Genomic DNA, 16744 nt, shown 5'->3' with positions numbered 1-16744 from the left:
CTTAGTCCCTTGTCCCAGACAAGAAGATCACTGGTGTGTGGTAAGTATTTATTGAAAGAAGTTGATAGCCATCTTCCCCCTTCACATGCAGGTGGGCACACTTGGCTCTTCACGGCTTCGGGGACAGTAGAGCCTCCACCCTCCCCACCCAGTCTAGGAAGTGCCAGTGCCCCGATACCTTAGTTTTCCCTATGAGGCCCCCTCTTCCAGTGAAGGTGACTGAGCACAAACATAGGGCCCTGGCCTTCAGCCACTTTCCCAGGCAGGAGAGAGGGAGTTAACATGCAGGTCCTGTTCACCTCTCCAGGAAACTGGGAGGGGTGGGGGTTTGTCATCTAAAACCTGGGCCTAGTAGTAACTGACCAGCACCCAAGAAGCTGGGTCAGCATTGCACCTGGACCCTCTATCTCTGAACACGCCCTACAAAGGACATGTGCCAGTCCCACGCGGGGCTGGCCCAGTCCCCCTCTGTAGCCTAGCAAACCTAAGCCAGCAGTGTCTGTCCATCCGCCCCAGGCCTCTGAGGCCTTGACACACCCAGGGCACCAGGGAAGCTGATGGACCCTTTCAATCTGGCAGCATGCAGGCCACACTTAGGGTGTGCCTCTTCACCATCTAGACACTAGTTGGGGGAGTGACCCGTGTCCCCAACAGCTCTCAATTTTTCCTGCCCTCGAAGGCTCAAGTACTCTCCGAAGAAGTGGATTTTAGCTCTGCGAAAGGGACTCAATGGGAGAGGAGCAGACCTGTGTGCTGGAACCTGCAGGTGAGGGAGGGGAAGAGAGAGAGAGTGAGTGAGAGCTCCCTTCTCCCCCTCTGCCTTCCTTACAGAGGCCAGCTTATCCTGCCCTGCTCTCTCTCTCCTCTGAGGAGGTGTCTGGGAATCCACCCTGAGTGCTACTGGCACTGCCCACTGGCCTCTCTGGGGAGATCTGTTCTCCCACCACACAGCCACCTTCAAAAGGTGAGGAGACACAGCTGTCTCCTGTCTCCAGTCGGGTTGCCCAGGCTACTCTCTAAACCTAGGAATCCTGGCCATGGTAGGGCCTCTCCTGCTAGATTTCTTCCTGCTCGGACCACTCTAGTCAGAGGGCGGAGGTTCCACCTGAACCAGGCTCCTCTGGGCTCCGCGTTTGCTGCATTCCTGGCCTCTGCCCTCTTCATCTGCCACCTGCTTCCCCCTGGAAGTCTGCGCCAAACAAGTCCTCGAAATTGGGTTTATTACTGGGCCCTCCCCCCTGGGGTCTCCCTCCAGAGGACTCAGTCCAAACAGGGTGAGAGGGGGGCCGCGTGCTCCGAGAGCCTGGTGCCTGGACCCTGCCTCCCTGGTGAGGCCCATGTAGGTGGCTGCAAGTGCGCCGGGGTGCCAGCCCCGCCAGCCATCCCTAGCTCTTCTTGGCATCGTTCTCGCGGCGCCGCAGCTTCTCCCGCTGCTTTGCGGTCTTCTCCTGCGCCTTCCGTTCCTTCTCAGCAGCCGCTGCCAGCTCCTTCAACTTCCGCTTCACCAGTGCTCGGTCATGCGAATTGCTGAGCCCCAGGCTCTGGGAAGAAATCCAGAATGAAGGAAAGAGGCCTAGAACGCTGCCCCACAGACCCACTAGAGTCTGCTCGGAAGTCTGGCCTTTGCCTAGGGATCGGGGTCCCAAGGTAGGAGGAATGGCTTGCAAGTGGTCAGAGATGACAACTCTCTGGCACTAGGCCATTTGCGACCCCGTCCTTGGCGCCAGATCCTTAACCTAGGATTTCAGCCTTAGTATGATCCTGCTCAACCTCTGAGGTCCTCAGAGTGAAGAGTGACTTGTTCAAGGTCAAGTGGCTTATCGGCTAGGTCCCTTCCCGTTTCAAGAGTTCCTATGGGGGGCTGGTGAGATGGCTCAGCCGTTAAGAGCGCCGACTGTTCTTCCAAACGCCCTGAGTTCAAATCCCAACAACCACATGGTGGCTCACAACCATCCGTAACGAAATCTGATGCCCTCTTCTGGAGTGTCTGAAGACAGCTACAGTGTACTTACATATAATAAATAAATAAATAAATAAATAAATAAATAAATAAATAAATAAATAAGAGAGTTCCTATGGGGCTCTCTCTCCCTCAGTCCCAGGAACCTGCAGATATTGGAGGCCACCTCTCCACACTGTCCACTTAGCACGCCAGAGCCTGGTGGTATCCAGGATCTGAGAATGAATATGGGATGGAGCTGGCCAAGAAAGTGGCCTTGATGGTAGTCCAAAGATCAAGGTCAGCCCAAAGACCCGGGCTGGAGCTAGAAGGTCAGATAGAAGCGATTAGGCTTGAGTTTCAAGTCAGATGGAGGTGTTGTACTACACTGCGAAAGGAGTACCTTGCATAGAGGTCAGACACCGGGTCAGAGGCTACACAGGGAGAGCCAATGCCAGGTCAGTCCAGGAGGTAAGTCAGGGTCAAAAGTCAGGACAAAGGGTGATTTCTGTCCCTAAAAGCTATCTCAATCTGAAAGATCATCACCTCTGCACTCTGACCCACCTTCAGTTTGCTTCCGTCCAGCTGCAGGAGCTGCGGCCCATCCACCTGCCGGGCAGCAAACTCGGCAGCATACTGCTCCAGGTTGAGGCTGTGTAGCCACTGGCCCACCTGCTGGCTGGTCCAGTGTTGTACGGCAGGGAGGGACTCATCCAGGAACTGATAGAGATGGGGAGAGTACAGGAAGCCTGGCCTGCGGCTGGGTCCCCCCCAGCAGGCACAAAGGCCAGCCTCACTCACCTCATCCGAAGACTGGGACAGCGTGTGGTAGGGATAGGAACACTTGGTCTCCTGTCGAGGACCACCGGGGATCTTGGGGCTGCTGCTGGGGGGTGTGGAGTCATCGCTCAGGGTAGATTCCTACATGGAAAGGGACGTGTGCCGAGAAGTAAGTCCACCTCCCACCCCAAGCCCATCACCTGACCAGAGCAAGCTGAAATACTACACTAGGCACCAGCAGCCGTTCAATGCTCCAGGACCAGGAACTCAGAACTAGACAGCCAGACACAGGCTGTGATGACTGAAGTGACATATCAGAACCTGAGCCCTCTAGGAGGGAGCGGACTACCTAGAGGACATAGTCCTAGCATTAAGTTAGGCTGATGGATGAAGAGGAATGGAGGGGGCTAGGTGCTGTTCCCTATAGGCAGCTTACCAGAATCCCTCCCCCCAGGCTAGGTCTTGTGTCCCTGTTACATAACAATTCTTCTCCTGGGCTGGAGGGATGGCTCACGGGTTACATTAAGAGCACTGGCTGCTCTTCCAGAGGTCTTGAGTTCAATTCCCAGCAACCCTATGGTGGCTCAGAACCGTCTATAAGGAGATCTGGCGCCCTCTTCTGGCCTGCAGGCATACACGCAGGCAGAACACTTGTTTACATAATACGTAAATAAGTCTTTTACAAAAGAATCCTTCTCCTAGAACTCTTGCATCCTGGCTGGTGGGTACCCCCAAATGGCCTTGAATCTCTGTGAGGACTTGGGCTGTCTCTCTCTCAGCATGGTGTCCCTTGGGACCAGCACAAAGGGAGGGACTGAGGAAGACTATCAGGTGGTTATAGACTAAAGCTGCACATCAGACGGGCCTTTCCCCTGAATCCCACGATTTCTGATTCCCCTAAGCCCCAGCACCATACACAGCTGTGCACATCTGTGGGTGAGTCCCCTTTTCCCCAAACCTCATTTGCTTATCTGTACAATGCAGATAATAATGACTACCTTGCCTAAGTCACAGTTAAAGCCACAGACAATAGTGGTCTTTGTGAACATAAGGAGACATTAGTATTGGTTGTGTTGATGGTTCCTATCGCCTAGGGTCTGGAGCTTTCAGAAGACTACGTGGGGGTCCTGCTCATCTCCGCTATCTCCAAGACTTCCCATCATGCACATGGCCAGCTCTTGATGGCACTGCACAGTCCAGACCTGACTCAGGCAGAACAGTAAGAAGAAGGGCTCCTCAGACTGAGTGAGCAGTGGAGGGCCTCAGTGTTCCCACAGGAGTTCTGAGTATAGGGAGCAGTATAAACACATGAAATACGAATGGGTACGAACGCACGAGGCATGACTGAATGAAGCCAGAGAGTAGAAGCAAGCCATGAGTCACCAGGCAGCTCTGTAGAGGGACACTATGGGTCCCAGAAAAACCTGGGTCCCAGTCCAAGCCACGATGAAGTATGTTCTTGTCCTGAGCCTAGAAGCCAGTGTGGGGCAAGAACGTCCCGGGGTTACACTGGGAAGGATGGCACATTCTTCTAGTCCCAGCACACAGAAGGCTAAGGCAAGAGGCTGTGTAGTTCCAGGCCAGCCTGGGCTACAGAGTAAGACTGCCTCAGCAGGGAAAAAGAAAGAAGGGAGGGAAGGATAGATGAGAAGAAGGAAGGAGAAAAAGAAGGAATGAAGACCTGGGCTTACCTGGGAAGCTGACTTCTTGGGGCTGAAGCCCTCGTGTTTGGGGGAACAGGTCGGGGAGGTGGTACTCCCCGAGGAAGCAGAGCCCTTGCCGCTGTCCGTGAACCAGGAAAAGGGCAGGAACGGGGAGCTTCCTGTCCTTCCAGAACCTTCTACAGACTCCCTGTGGAGAAAGCATCCAGCATGGTGTGGGTGACCAGGAGTGGGTGGGAGCTGTGGGTGGGCGGGTGGGTGCCATGGGGACCTCTCACCTGCTGCCCATGGACAGGCGGTTGCTACCCTTCTCCTTCCTGCTCCTGCTGGTGGATGCTCGGCGGAGAGTGACCCTGGAAGGAGGCAGGGGGGGAGAAGTAGGGCATACCTGCCCACTGTGATGCTCTGACCCCAACAGCTCCAAGGACACTTGCAATATCTGTCCCCACTCACCCCAGGTCCAGGAATTTCCTGCGAGTCTTCTTGTCCAAGCCGATGGTGGGGCTGGCAGGCTCAGGGGGGCTGGCATCCCGGCTGTCATCTTTAGAAAGAGAAGGGGAGGAAAACAGCTAACGCAATGGTCTGCTGGCCTCCTGCCGCCGCCTGTGTCGGGTAGACATTTCTTGACGTAGAATTAGGCCATTTGGCCCTAGGGTTCTTCATTAGCTGTGTGACCCAGGATAAGACACTGTCTGTGTGTCTTATTTCAAGCAGAGATGAGCCAATTTTACAGTATCTAATGGGAGCCTAGGCTTTTGCCTTTTACAAACTGTAAAAGCACTTTACATCTGAGAAGGCAGGACCGTTTTGGTTTTGTTGCTGTTGTTTTGAGACAGGGTTTCTCTGTGTTACCTTAGCTGTCCTAGAACTCACTCTGTAGACCAGGCTGGCCTCAAACTCAGAGATCCACTTGCCTCTTGCCTCCTAAGGGCTGGGATTAAAGATATGTACCACTACCACCCAGCCAAAGGTATTAGTATTAATTAGTTCTTTTTTTGAGACAGGGTCTCTGGAGCTCCCTATGTGGCCTTGGACTTCTGACTCTCCTGTATTCGCCTCCTGAGTACTGAAAACCAGGGTACATGACCATATCTGGTATTCTGTCATGTTTCCTGCCTGCTAGGCATACTACTGACTTTATCTTGACCGTTTTCTAACCAGTCTTTCAATCTCGGCTCAAATGTTGCCTCCTCAGGGAAGCATTTCCAGTCAGGTGAGGACACTTAACAACTGTGCATATTTCCTGCATAGCTTTTATTACAGCTTGTACCTATACGGTAATTATGGGGTGATTTGGTTGTTTCTTTCCTAAGCTACACGTCCCCAGAGGCCAAGGGCTGTCTCTATTCTCTGTATGGGCACAGCGGTGTCTGGCATATAGTAAGCTTCTGTAAATGAAGAAGGGAACCTGATGGCCAGCCAGCCTTCTGTCTCCCCTGTATTACCCCAACTGCCTGGCCTAGCTGCGATTCTGATGCTCGATGCTCGTTGGCAGGCAGCGCCGCGCCTACCGAGCTCACCTTCGCTGTGCGGCTCTGCTCGAGGGTAACGACGCACGAAGCTGGGGGAGCTGTCGGAGGAGGGTGCAGAGCGTGGTGGCGAGCCGGAGGTGGCGGCCAGGCCCTCATGCGAGGCGGCGTTGTGCAGGGGCCGGTACCGAGCGAGTGGCGAGGGCGGCGGTTCGTCCTCATCCAGACTGCGCCTCAAGCCCGGGGGCTCCAGGCAGAAAGATCCACTGGCTGGGGAGCCTGGACCCGAATGTAGAGGCGAGCGCAGCCGGTGCAGCGGGCTACCGCAGCCGTCGGTCACCTAGAAGAGGGGCAGCGGTTCAGCGTCCCCCCTGACTTCCCAGAGGATGGAGGCCAGTTTCCCCCATCGGCTGTACAGGAGCGCCAAGGAAGCTCTGTTTCTTGGGGTCTGGAGAGCAGGTATTCTGGGACCCGGGGCTGGAGAAATGGATTCTCACAAGAAGTGAAGACATCCTGCTTCATTTGCACATCCCACAGTTAATGGGACTTCCCGAACCTTCTGGTCTCAGCTTCATCTGTAAAATGGGCTAACAATCCCTTTTCCTGTACAGAGGTACAGGAGCCAGAAGTGAACTGCTAACTGATCTTTGGGAGCATCTCCGGGGGCACACACTTCCCTGGAAGCGTGAGGGAGGGGGTATGGTCCAGGGGTAGGATGTTGGTGTGTGTATGTTACCCCAACCTTGCCTCCGGGCCCATCAGAGCCTTCACCGTCCTCGGCAGAGCTGGCACTGTCTCGTAGCCTGGAACGGGAAGGCCGGTGTCTCCGGCCCTTGGCCAGCAGTTGAGCCCTGGCTTTGTGTAAGCTGCTGTCCAGTCTGGTGGTCTCTGGTACAGCCAAGTCCAGGTCTGCAAACGGAGACCAGAGCCACCTCAGATGGGCCAACATCCCAGTCATTTAACTGGTGCTTGGGAGTACCACCTACTGTGCTTGTGGGTTGAAATGTGGGTGCCCCACAGTTGGGCTGGGCTCATAACCCCACCTGCTATCATCCCAGGTCCTCCTGTGGGCATGGCTGGCCTATGTGCAGACACTCACAGAAACAGGGGTAAGAGGAGGCACACCCACCTGGATCCTAAAGTTTGAGTAAGAGTTGGCAAACTATTGGAATGGGTGGGAAGTAAGAAGTAGAGATGGAACCCCTGGGTGGCAGGAAATAGCTCTGTGGAAATAGGTACTCCCCAGTGGATTGGAAAAGCAGTGGAGACCAGGTGGATGAAGAGGCATCTTCATGTACCCAATGCTATACACCTCACTTTCCTCCTTAGAGCTACCTGGGTTGGGGGTGAGGGTCACAGCATCTGGGCCATGGTTCATAGCTGAGCCAACTAGGATCAAAGAAGGCAAGTCACAACTGGAGCCACTGACTAGTGACAGTGTATCATCTGGAGTGTGACTCTAGGAACAGTCCCTCCTGGTGACACTGTCTTGCTGTGCCACACTCAAGGCTGTATTTAAGGATAGCTGTGTTATTCGTGACCACACACCAGTGTCAGACCCAGGAGCAAAGTTCCCACAGGCCCCTGCAACTTGTTTCTTGGGTCCTGGACTCTGCAGCGCAGTGCCAAGTCCTTCGAGGACTGGGAGAAGGAGGAAGAGGAGGAGGAGGAGGAGGAGGAGGAAGAGGAAGAGGAGGAGGAGGAGGAGGAGGAGGAGCCCTGCTGGGAGTGAGGAAAGCTCACATGCACTTTTGTCACCTGCCCAGTTAGGCAGCACTGGCCTTGGTCTGGCCCTGACATCGGCATTGAGGTCTCCCCAGGCTTCAGGATGGGTCAAGACCTTCCTGTTCGATCCTCTCTTAATATCTCTGGGACCCCACTCCATCCTTCCAACCCTCTGTCTTGCCTGCTCCTCTCCCGTCTGTAGACATCCCAAAGGCACCCTTGTTCAATGGCCACTTTGTCTATTCCCAGCCCAGACTTCTCCACTAAATGCCAAGCCTAAGCCCAGAAGCAGCCGCCAGGAAACCCCCAAACCAGAGCCCCCCAGTGCCTCAGCCAAACACCACCCATCAGAGCCCTACATGGTGGTGCATGCCTTTAATCCCAGAAAGGCAGAAGCAGGTAGATCTCTGTGTTCAAATTCAGCCTGCTCTACAGAGCAAGTTCTAGGACAGCCAAGACTCTCTCCCTCTCCCTCTCCCTCTTCCTCTCCCTCTCCCTCTCCCTCTCCCTCTCCCTCTCCCTCTCCCTCTCCCTCTCCCTCTCTCTCTCCTTCCCTCCCTCCCTCCTTCCCTCATTGGCTTGCTCTTTAATCATCAGGCATCTTGCCCCCTAGACCAATGGTCTATCTGCCCAGGTTAGACAGCTCTGAGCTACCCTTCTCCCTTCAGCCCTCCTAAATCCTGTTCCCTGAGCAACTACATAAGGTGCACTGTGCTTTTCTCTCTACTTCTGAGAATGTCCGAGGGTATTGTTATTATTAAGCTTTGTGTATGGGGGGGGGGGCATGTATACATTAGACTGCAGATAGCCTCACGGTTCAGAAAAGGGTCTCGGATCCCCTAGAGGTGGAGTTACAGGCTGTTGTGAGTTGCCAGATGGTGGGTACTAGGAACTGAATTTGGATCCTGTAACAAGAGCATTGCCTGCTCTAAACTGCCCACTCTACAGCCCAAGCTCTTAGGCTTTGTCAGTGAAATATTGTTTATGAGTGAGAATACACATGAATACATGTGCACATAGTGGACAGGGGAGGGAGGGAGGAAGGGGAGGGAGGAGCGAGGGATGGGGGGACTAGGTCTCTGCTGTTCTCTTGCCTCCTCTCCCCTTTCCCACTTAGAGGATTTTCAACACAGCAGCCAGAGTGATCCTGATTTGATGTGTCAACGCTGTCAGTCCCCTGCTCAGAGCCATCTCAGGCAGAATCAGAGCCAGCCCCCCCCCCCAGTGGCTGTCTGTGCCCCACTTATATCTCTGAGCGTCTGCCTCCATCCCCTCCTCCCAGCCTGTACCTCCCAGCCTTTGCACATGCGACTCCCCTCCATATACTCCAAAGGACCGTTCCTGTTGTTTCTTATACCGTGTGTCACTCTCCAGCATTCTGAATGCCTTTGTCATTTAAGTCTTTTGCCTCTTTCCATCTATTAAACTGTCGGCTCCTTAAGGATCGAGTTTTCGGTTTGTGACTAGCGCATAACAGGTGCCTAGCATACTCTCTTTTAAAGGAAGAAAGGGGCCTGGTGGTGGTGGTGGTGGTGGTGGTGGTGGTGGCGGCAGCACACACACGCCTTTAATCCCAGCACTCAGGAGGCAGAGGCAGGTGGATCCCTAAGTTCGAGGCCAGCCTTGTCTATGGAGTGAGTTCCAGGAAAGCCAAGGCTACAGAGAGAAGCCCTGTCTCAAAAACACAAACAAACAAAACCCAACAACAAAAATAATGAAAGCAAACAAACAGAAAGAAGGGAAAAAAGAAAAGGGCACATAAGGAGCTATCCCGAATGAACAAGGAAACGATATCGACCAGGGCTCCTGCCTCCCATCCGGTAGCCATACAGAGCTGGGGCTGTAAACAGAACCAGGAGATTCTCTCAGGAGAGGGCATGGTACAGCTCTGGGTGTTAGGCGTTAGGGAACAGCCTGGTTGAAGATGGAAGTCAACTCGGAGGCCATGGCAACTGTCTAAGGGTGTGGTGAGGGGTGGGAGGGGACAGCTACTGCTCTTTTGGATCCAGATGTAGCTCCCTGAATTCACTTCTGATGAAGAACTTCCTAGTGCCCCTGGAAGCAGCCAGGAGCCAGTAAGAGCTCACACCGCTCTAAGTGCTTCACAATTACCGGTCACTGAAACCTCCTACAATCTTGGAAGATGGGATTTGGGATCCCCAGGGCAGCCTTAATTTGCCCAAGAGCATAGAGCTGGTAAGAGCTAGCTAGGGTCAGAGACAGGCAGTCTGACTTGTTTGGAGACAGCAAACAGATCAGCTGTGACCTTTCTGAACAGGGAAGGAGGCAACATGGAGTCTAAGCCGTCATTTACTGGGTGGAGAAACTGAACTCAGAGAAGAGAGGTTTGATCAGCTGTGTGGAGGGAGTCAACGTGGTCTCCAGGTCTCCTGGCCCCTGGGCCAGTGCTCTGACCTCCTCTCCGCTTCTGGAACCCAGCCAGTATCCAGCCATTTCCACCAGGGTGATGCCTTGCTTCACATGGCAAAATGGGTATCACCCACAGTGTGGAGAGCAAGGGGTCTCCTGGGGAACTGGGGGTACAAGGCAAGGTGGGGCCAGGCTAACCAGGGCCCCCTAAACCCCTTTTCCATCTCTGCCCTTCCCTGCCTCCCCCTCTGAGTCCTGGGTGGTGGGAGAGATGAATACTTAATTATCTTCCTAAGAGGAAGCACTCCAGGCAGCGCCTAGCTACCTCAGCAGACAGGAGGAAAACAAGCAAGGATTGGTGAGGAGCCTGGGGTAGGAGATGAGGGTCAAAGGAGAAAGAAAAGCCTTCCCCCCAACAAGAGAAGCTCACCTCTATGGGCCTGCCAAGGTTAGGCTGGACCTGTGTAGAGCCAGCCTAAGAGATAAGGAAGTGTTGGGGGAGGGGGTAGAGGCTGTGCCAGGGAGCAGTGTTCCCAAAGGGACTGAGGTAACCATACTAGCAGGGACCAGGACCAGTGGTGATGATAGGAGGGAAGAGAAGAGGAAAAGGCAGAGATGGGAGAAGGCAGAAGCCGGGGGTCCTGTGGCATCCCATGGGTAGGAGCCCCTCGGAGTTGTACCCAGGAATCATTCACTGAAATCAAGCTGTAGGGACAGCTTTTCCAGAACACAGCCACACAGTCTGCAGACAGCTCTGCCCTGGTGGGGTGATCTCTCAAAATGACAGTGTGTACACAGACCCCAGTGGATGCCGAAGGCATGGAGGGGTGTGTGTGTGTGTGTGTGTGTGTGTGTGTGTGTGTGTGTGTGTGAAGGATGAGATCTCAGGCACTTATTATATGTGTGACTTGGAGAAAACGTAAGGCGTGTCTGAACTGGAGTATACAGAGGATTAGCCCAGTGACTAAGGGCTGGGAGCCCGGCTCTCTAGGGTTCTCAATTCTGCCACTAATTTGCCATGTGCTTTATTTATTCATTCATATTTATTCATGTATATACATGCATGAGTGTCTATGCATGTGTGCATAGAAGTCAGAGGTTGGTGGCTTCAATCCCTCTCCACCTGAGGTCAGGACAGGGTTTCTCTGTGTGGCCCCGGCTGTCCTGGAACTCACTCTGTAGACCAGGCTGGCCTCGAACTCAGAAACCCGGCTGCCTCTGCCTCCCAAGTACAGGAATTACAAGCATGCTCCACACACACCTTATGCCCAGTTTTTATGTGGGTGTTTGTGATTGAACTCAAGTCTTCACACTTTCATGCTATTTTTAAAAATATTATTTTTATAATTAGTGTGTGCGCGCATGTGTGTGACTGTGACCATGATGTGTGAATAGGGGTGTGCACGTCAGAACACACATGTGGAGGTCAGAGGGTAACTTTGTGGAGCTGAGTCTTTTCTTTCACCTTTATGTGAGTGGGAATCAACTCAGGTCGCACAGCTAATGCCTTTAATGGCTGCACCATCTTACCAGCCTACCTCCCTGTGATCTTTACGGCAGGTCACATCAGCATCTGCACCTTACACCCCTTCTCTGTACATCTAACATTGAGAATTAAATGATACGCTGCATGTGAGATCACTCGTACACCATGTACTGAAGAACCCTAAGTGCCCTATCTGCCCTTCCCCGCGCAATGCCCACTACACTCAAAGGAGGGGCTCCACGGCTAAGTCTACTGCTAGACACAGAGTCACACAGAACTTACCAAAAACTTCATCCACAGGTTCTCGGAGCTTTGAGGAAGCCATGACTCAAGAGAGCTGGGAAGGACAGAGAGAGAGAGAGAAAGAGAGAGAGAGATTATCTTGGATAAATGGCTCCAGTTGGCTGTGGCAGTAAAGAGTCAATAGCTTTTAGCTTCCTGCCCACCCACTGTCCTCTTTCTCTGGCCCTTGGAAGAGAAGCCCGTGGGGGCAGAGGCAGGAGACAGAATCCGGAAAGCCATAGATAGCAAAGCCAATCAAGCCATAGCCAGCTTCTGTGAGCTGGGACCAGCTACATCAGTCCCTGCATTGCATAAGGCCCTCCAATCACTAGCATTTCCTAAAAGCCTCCATCATCACTAAGTATCCCGCATCAATCTAGAAGTCATGGAAACGATTAAATCCAGATCTCTCATTTTACACAGAAACGGAAGAGGGAGTGGATGGCCCAAGATCTCGAGGCAATTTATGGCAAATCCAGATTTAAAACCCAGGCTCTTGCATCCATTTACCTACCAACCTTTTTTATCTACCTGCTTGTCCTCCCTCCACCCTCCCTCCCACTGTGTACCCTACCGATCCAACATCTATTATGTCCATGTCTCTACCCATCTTTGTATCTATCAGTTCTTCCTCAGTTGCCAGGGCCCTCACCACCTGCTGTTTTGAACTATTCAGGAAGCCAGCATCACCAGCAGGTCCACAGAACCACAGAACCACAGTCTCCACAGTTTGTTGTTGTTGTTGTTGTTGTTCTTCTTCTTCTTCTTTCTCTTCCTCTTCCTCTTCCTCTTCCTCTTCCTCTTCCTCTTCCTCTTCCTCTTCCTCTTCCTCTTCCTCTTCCTCTTCCTCTTCTTCTTCTTCTTCTTCTTCTTCTTCTTCTTCTTCTTCTTCTTCTTCTTCTTCTTCTTCTTCTTCTTCTTCTTCTTCTTCTTCTTCTTCTTCTTTTGAGACAGGGTTTCTCTGTATAGCCCTGGCTGTCCTGAAACTCACTCTGTAGATCAGGCTGGCCTTGAACCCAGAAATCCACCTGCCTCTGCCTCCCAAGTGCTGGGATTAAAGGCATGCACCACCACGCCCAGCTAGTCCCCACAGTTCTTGACTTGCAGATGGATCGAGACATTAAGTTTCCACAGCAGAACATCTCTAAAGCATTCTGGGAAGGAATGTAGATGGGCAGAGTTGTAATGTTTAGGTTTGGGCATTTGGTTTGGTTTGTGGTTGGAATCAAAGAAGAGCAGGCAGGTAAGGAAGGGAAGCAGGGGGAATGCATCAGAAACACCGTAGGCAGGCAGGCAGGCTTCTTAGCAGGATAGAAGCCTGATACAGAAGACAACCTAGGGTAGGGAGCCGCTGAATGGCTGAGACACAATCTCCAGTTACTTCTAATACGATGGTTCCTGGGAGAAGGGCAGGGCACTGGACCAGACCACGTGCCCTTTAGCTCTCCTTTCGCTGCACAGACATTTCTCTGTGAGCTGCTAGGCTTATTAGCATCTTGGTATCCCCACTTTACAGGTGTGAACATTAATATGCAAGAGCTCAGAGGTAGATGCTGACATTGACCCCTGTCTCCTGTTTCTCAGCTCTATCCAGAATGCATGATCTGCAGTTCTGGCGCTGCTCATGAGGAAAGGGTACTCTCAGGGGAGGGCTGGGGTAAAGGGAGGGGGGATCTGGTTTGCACCGGCTGGGATTAAGGCAAGCATTAAAACCACCTCCACTAGGCTAGAGGGATGCTTGGAGCTGAGCCAAACAATGCCATACAGGAGAGGTCCAGGATGTCTCAGCAAGGGACCCCTTTGCTGTTTTTGAACTCTGGGGACTAACAGCCCCCTGAATATCTAGAATATTCTCTCCAGGCCTGAGAGGCCAGATTAAGGTAGGTCGGTCCTCAACATAAACAGTGTCTCATCATTGGATTGCAAAACTTTCTCTGATTAGGATCCAGCTGTCCCTTCTCCAGATCCCTGTCCTAGGATGCCGCCCCTATTTGTCTAAAGCTACTCCAATTCTGAGAAATGAAGACCTTGTCGTTTCTTTACTGGTTTCCTATGTGGGTTTTATCTCTCCCTGACAGATGAGCCATGTGCCCTCCCTTCAGACTGGAGACTCAGGATAGTAGCTGCTTCTCCTATCAGAGTGGCTGCTCTCTACAGACAGTGGTGACACCTCCTCTCTTAAACAGAGCAGGCCAGCCTGCGTTCTTTCCTGATGGTCCCAATCCAGTGATGAGAGCCTGTGCACTAAGGCCTATTTTAGGCCCCCTTGGGTAGACTGGGGCCTCCAGCTCAGCCTTTCAGCCCATCCTGATTCAGCACAAACTGCTTTCTTCATCTCTATCTTTAACAGCCAGCTCCCATAACTGTCAGGGAGCCTTCCCGCTCTGTCCCATGTAAAACTCCATGGATGCATAGTATTCGGGTCACCTGCCCCTGTCACTGAACTCTCTCCTCCCTAAAACACACCCTAGGAAAATTAAATCCCCACCTCACCTCTCTTCCCTCTTTGGCTCACACTCTTACTCAGGAGTGTTAACTACACAAGGATGCAAATGAACCTGTCCCCTTGGACAACCTCTGGGCTCCCTGGTCAACAGACCACTCCCTTCCCCAACAGCTTCCAGTTCCTGGAGGACCATTAGGGACCTCTGACCTTTCTCTGGAAAAAGGAAAGGCAGGTGAGTTCCAAGCTACCTGGAGCCCAAGGGAAGGAGAAAGCCAAACAAAAGGTCTACAACCTGCGGGTGGAACAGAAGGAGGAACTAGCAGATGCAGAGGGAGAGACTGGCAGTGTCCACTGGGAGCTGGGAAGAAAGATCAAGAAAGAACAGACCCAGGAGGCTCAGGGAAAGCAGCTGGGTAGCCCTGACACCCCATCATGGGGTGAGAGAATAGAACAGAATGCCTGCCCCACAAGCAAGAAGGGAGAAGGATCCTGAGTAGGGGAGGGAGAGAGACAGAGAGACAGAGAGACAGAGAGATGGAGTCAGAAAAGAGACACACACACACAGACACACAGACACACAGACACACACACACACACACACAGACACACAGACACACACACACACACACACACACACACACACACACACACACAGAGCCGACAAGTCCCAGAAGTGGTTGACATGCAGGCTGGAGATGGGGGAGGCAGTTGTAGAGCAGCTAAGGAGCCGAGCCCCTCCCAGGCCCCCAGTCTTCAGCCAGCCCCAGGCTTGGAGCTGTCCGCAGGAGTTTGACAGCTCTTCCAAGCGTCCTAGAAAATGGGGTTAATGGACAGTGCACCTACACCTATCATAGAATCCCCTCTCCCCAATCTCAGAGGATAGAACAGTTTCTTCAACCCATAGGTCTAACTGCCAGATAGGAAGGAGTTAAGGCCTCTCCCCCTGCCCCCACACCAGTTTTTCTTATTTCTTTTTCTCTTCATTCTTTCCTCTCCTCTTCTCTTCTCTTCTCTTCTCTTCTCTTCTCTTCTCTTCTCTTCTCTTCTCTTCTCTTCTCTTCTCTTCTCTTCTCTTCTCTTCTCTTCTCTTCTCTTCTCTCTCTCTCTCTCTCTCTCTCTGTCTCTCTCTCTCTCTCTCTCTCTCCCTTTCTCTCCTCTCTCTCTTATTAATTTCCTCAGGCGGGAGAAATGGGATTAGGGACACAAACCCTATTTCTGCTCCCTCCCGACAGCCCAGCTCCCCCCTCCAGTGAGGTCTCCCTAGGGATAGAGAAAGAAAGGCCCTTGTGGCTTAAATCCATTTAGCCCTACTGAGGGTCCCACCTTGAGTCCAGTAGTCGCTAGCCACGCTTCCCCTTCCACCCTAGGGGACCCGGCCCCTCACCTCCAGCATCCGTCATTTTCAGCGTCCGGCGCCCCGGGAACCCCTCAGGCCCATGGTGTTCGGGGCGACTGCCGGGCAGGAGAGGGGCGAAGGACTTTCACCCCGGTCGCGGGGGGCTCCGGGCTGGCTGGAGTCGCTCCATTCCAGGGTGTTGTGGGGGATCGGCGGGGAGAGTCCCGGAAAGAATGGAGAGGCGAGGTGTGTAGGGATGCAGGGAGAAGGTCTGCGGGAAGCAGGAGGCGCGGGCGGGGCTGGACGGGGAAACCTGACGGGAGGATGCTCCGTGTGTGCGTGCGTGTACGTGTATGTGTGTGTGTGTGTGTGTGTGTGTGTGTGTGAGAGAGAGAGAGAGAGAGAGAGAGAGAGAGAGAGAGAGAGAACCTGAACGCCACCTCCCGCCCCGCCCCCGCCAAACCCCGGGGGTCGCGAACCCTCGCGCCACCGGCCGATTTGTGTAGCGTCGCAGTGGCTAGGTCCGTGGGGGGTCGCCCGGGATAAGGCGACGGGGGGGGCGGGGGGGGCGATACGCTTATGGGGAGGCCGAGCGCCCGGGAGACAAAGAACGGTAGGGAAGGAGGGAAGAGGAGGGCGGGCGGGGCGGAAGCAGCTAGGACCGAGGGGAGGAGGCGGCGGGTGCCCGCGGCCGGCCCCGGGATCCCAATTGCCGCTACTTCTCGGACCGCGGGAGTCTCAGCGCTAGGGAGTCTGCGCGCGAATGGCAGGGAAGCGACCAGGGAGGCGGTCCCGCCTTAGGACGCACGGGGCTTTCCATCTCCTCTGCAGGGTCTGTGAGGGCTTCTGATTCTCTTATTCAACAAGCATTTGCCGGGCGAGCGGCCAGCCTGGGGCGCTGAAGCAGAAGGGGACCGCCGTTGAACAGAACAGACGTGGTCCGGTGTAGTCTTGATTCAGCCAAATGGGACTTCCCAAGCCTGAGAACTGTGGGCCCAGGAGCGGGAAAGACTCTTTAAGTTCTGGAGGGGGCGTGCACCCGAGGCACTGGAGAAGGACACAGGGAAGATTCCTAGAGAAGTGTGGCTACTCCTGCTGGCCAAGCTATGGGAGACTTACTCCTGGGCATTGCAGGGTGGATGGACCAGTAGAGAAAATTGAGGTGGGAGGGTTGATACTTCATTCTATTACTTCCTGCCCCGCCCCCCAATAAAAGGTTAACCGAGGAGGAAGGAGTTCCAACATAGATT

At 53.5% G+C, this 16744-nt stretch overlaps 1 protein-coding gene across 6 annotated transcripts; it reads right to left on the bottom strand.

The window, feature by feature from the left end:
* Positions 1-31: 31 nt before the first annotated feature.
* Positions 32-16724, bottom strand: Samd14 (sterile alpha motif domain containing 14). 6 transcript variants are annotated; one of them, XM_006533011.3, is made up of 10 exons: positions 15543-16724; positions 11713-11767; positions 6597-6758; positions 5901-6189; positions 4834-4921; positions 4659-4733; positions 4411-4570; positions 2741-2860; positions 2504-2659; positions 32-1541 (listed from the first exon to the last, which is right to left on the bottom strand). In XM_006533011.3, exons 2-10 carry the CDS (start codon positions 11722-11724, stop codon positions 1386-1388), a joined length of 1218 nt encoding a protein of 405 aa, XP_006533074.1. In that variant the 5' UTR covers positions 11725-11767; positions 15543-16724; the 3' UTR covers positions 32-1385. The 6 variants fall into 6 exon arrangements, with proteins under 6 accessions (XP_006533074.1, NP_001351064.1, NP_666137.1 ...); NM_001364135.1 differs by having other exon boundaries at positions 6586-6758; positions 15543-16240; NM_146025.2 differs by having other exon boundaries at positions 6592-6758; positions 15543-16240.
* Between the last annotated feature and the right edge of the window lie 20 nt (positions 16725-16744).

This window comes from Mus musculus, chromosome 11 (genome assembly GCF_000001635.26).
Source record: "Mus musculus strain C57BL/6J chromosome 11, GRCm38.p6 C57BL/6J".
Taxonomy (NCBI): domain Eukaryota; kingdom Metazoa; phylum Chordata; class Mammalia; order Rodentia; family Muridae; genus Mus; species Mus musculus.
Note: the sequence above shows the minus strand (reverse complement) of the source record. Positions and strands in the feature narration are given on the sequence as shown.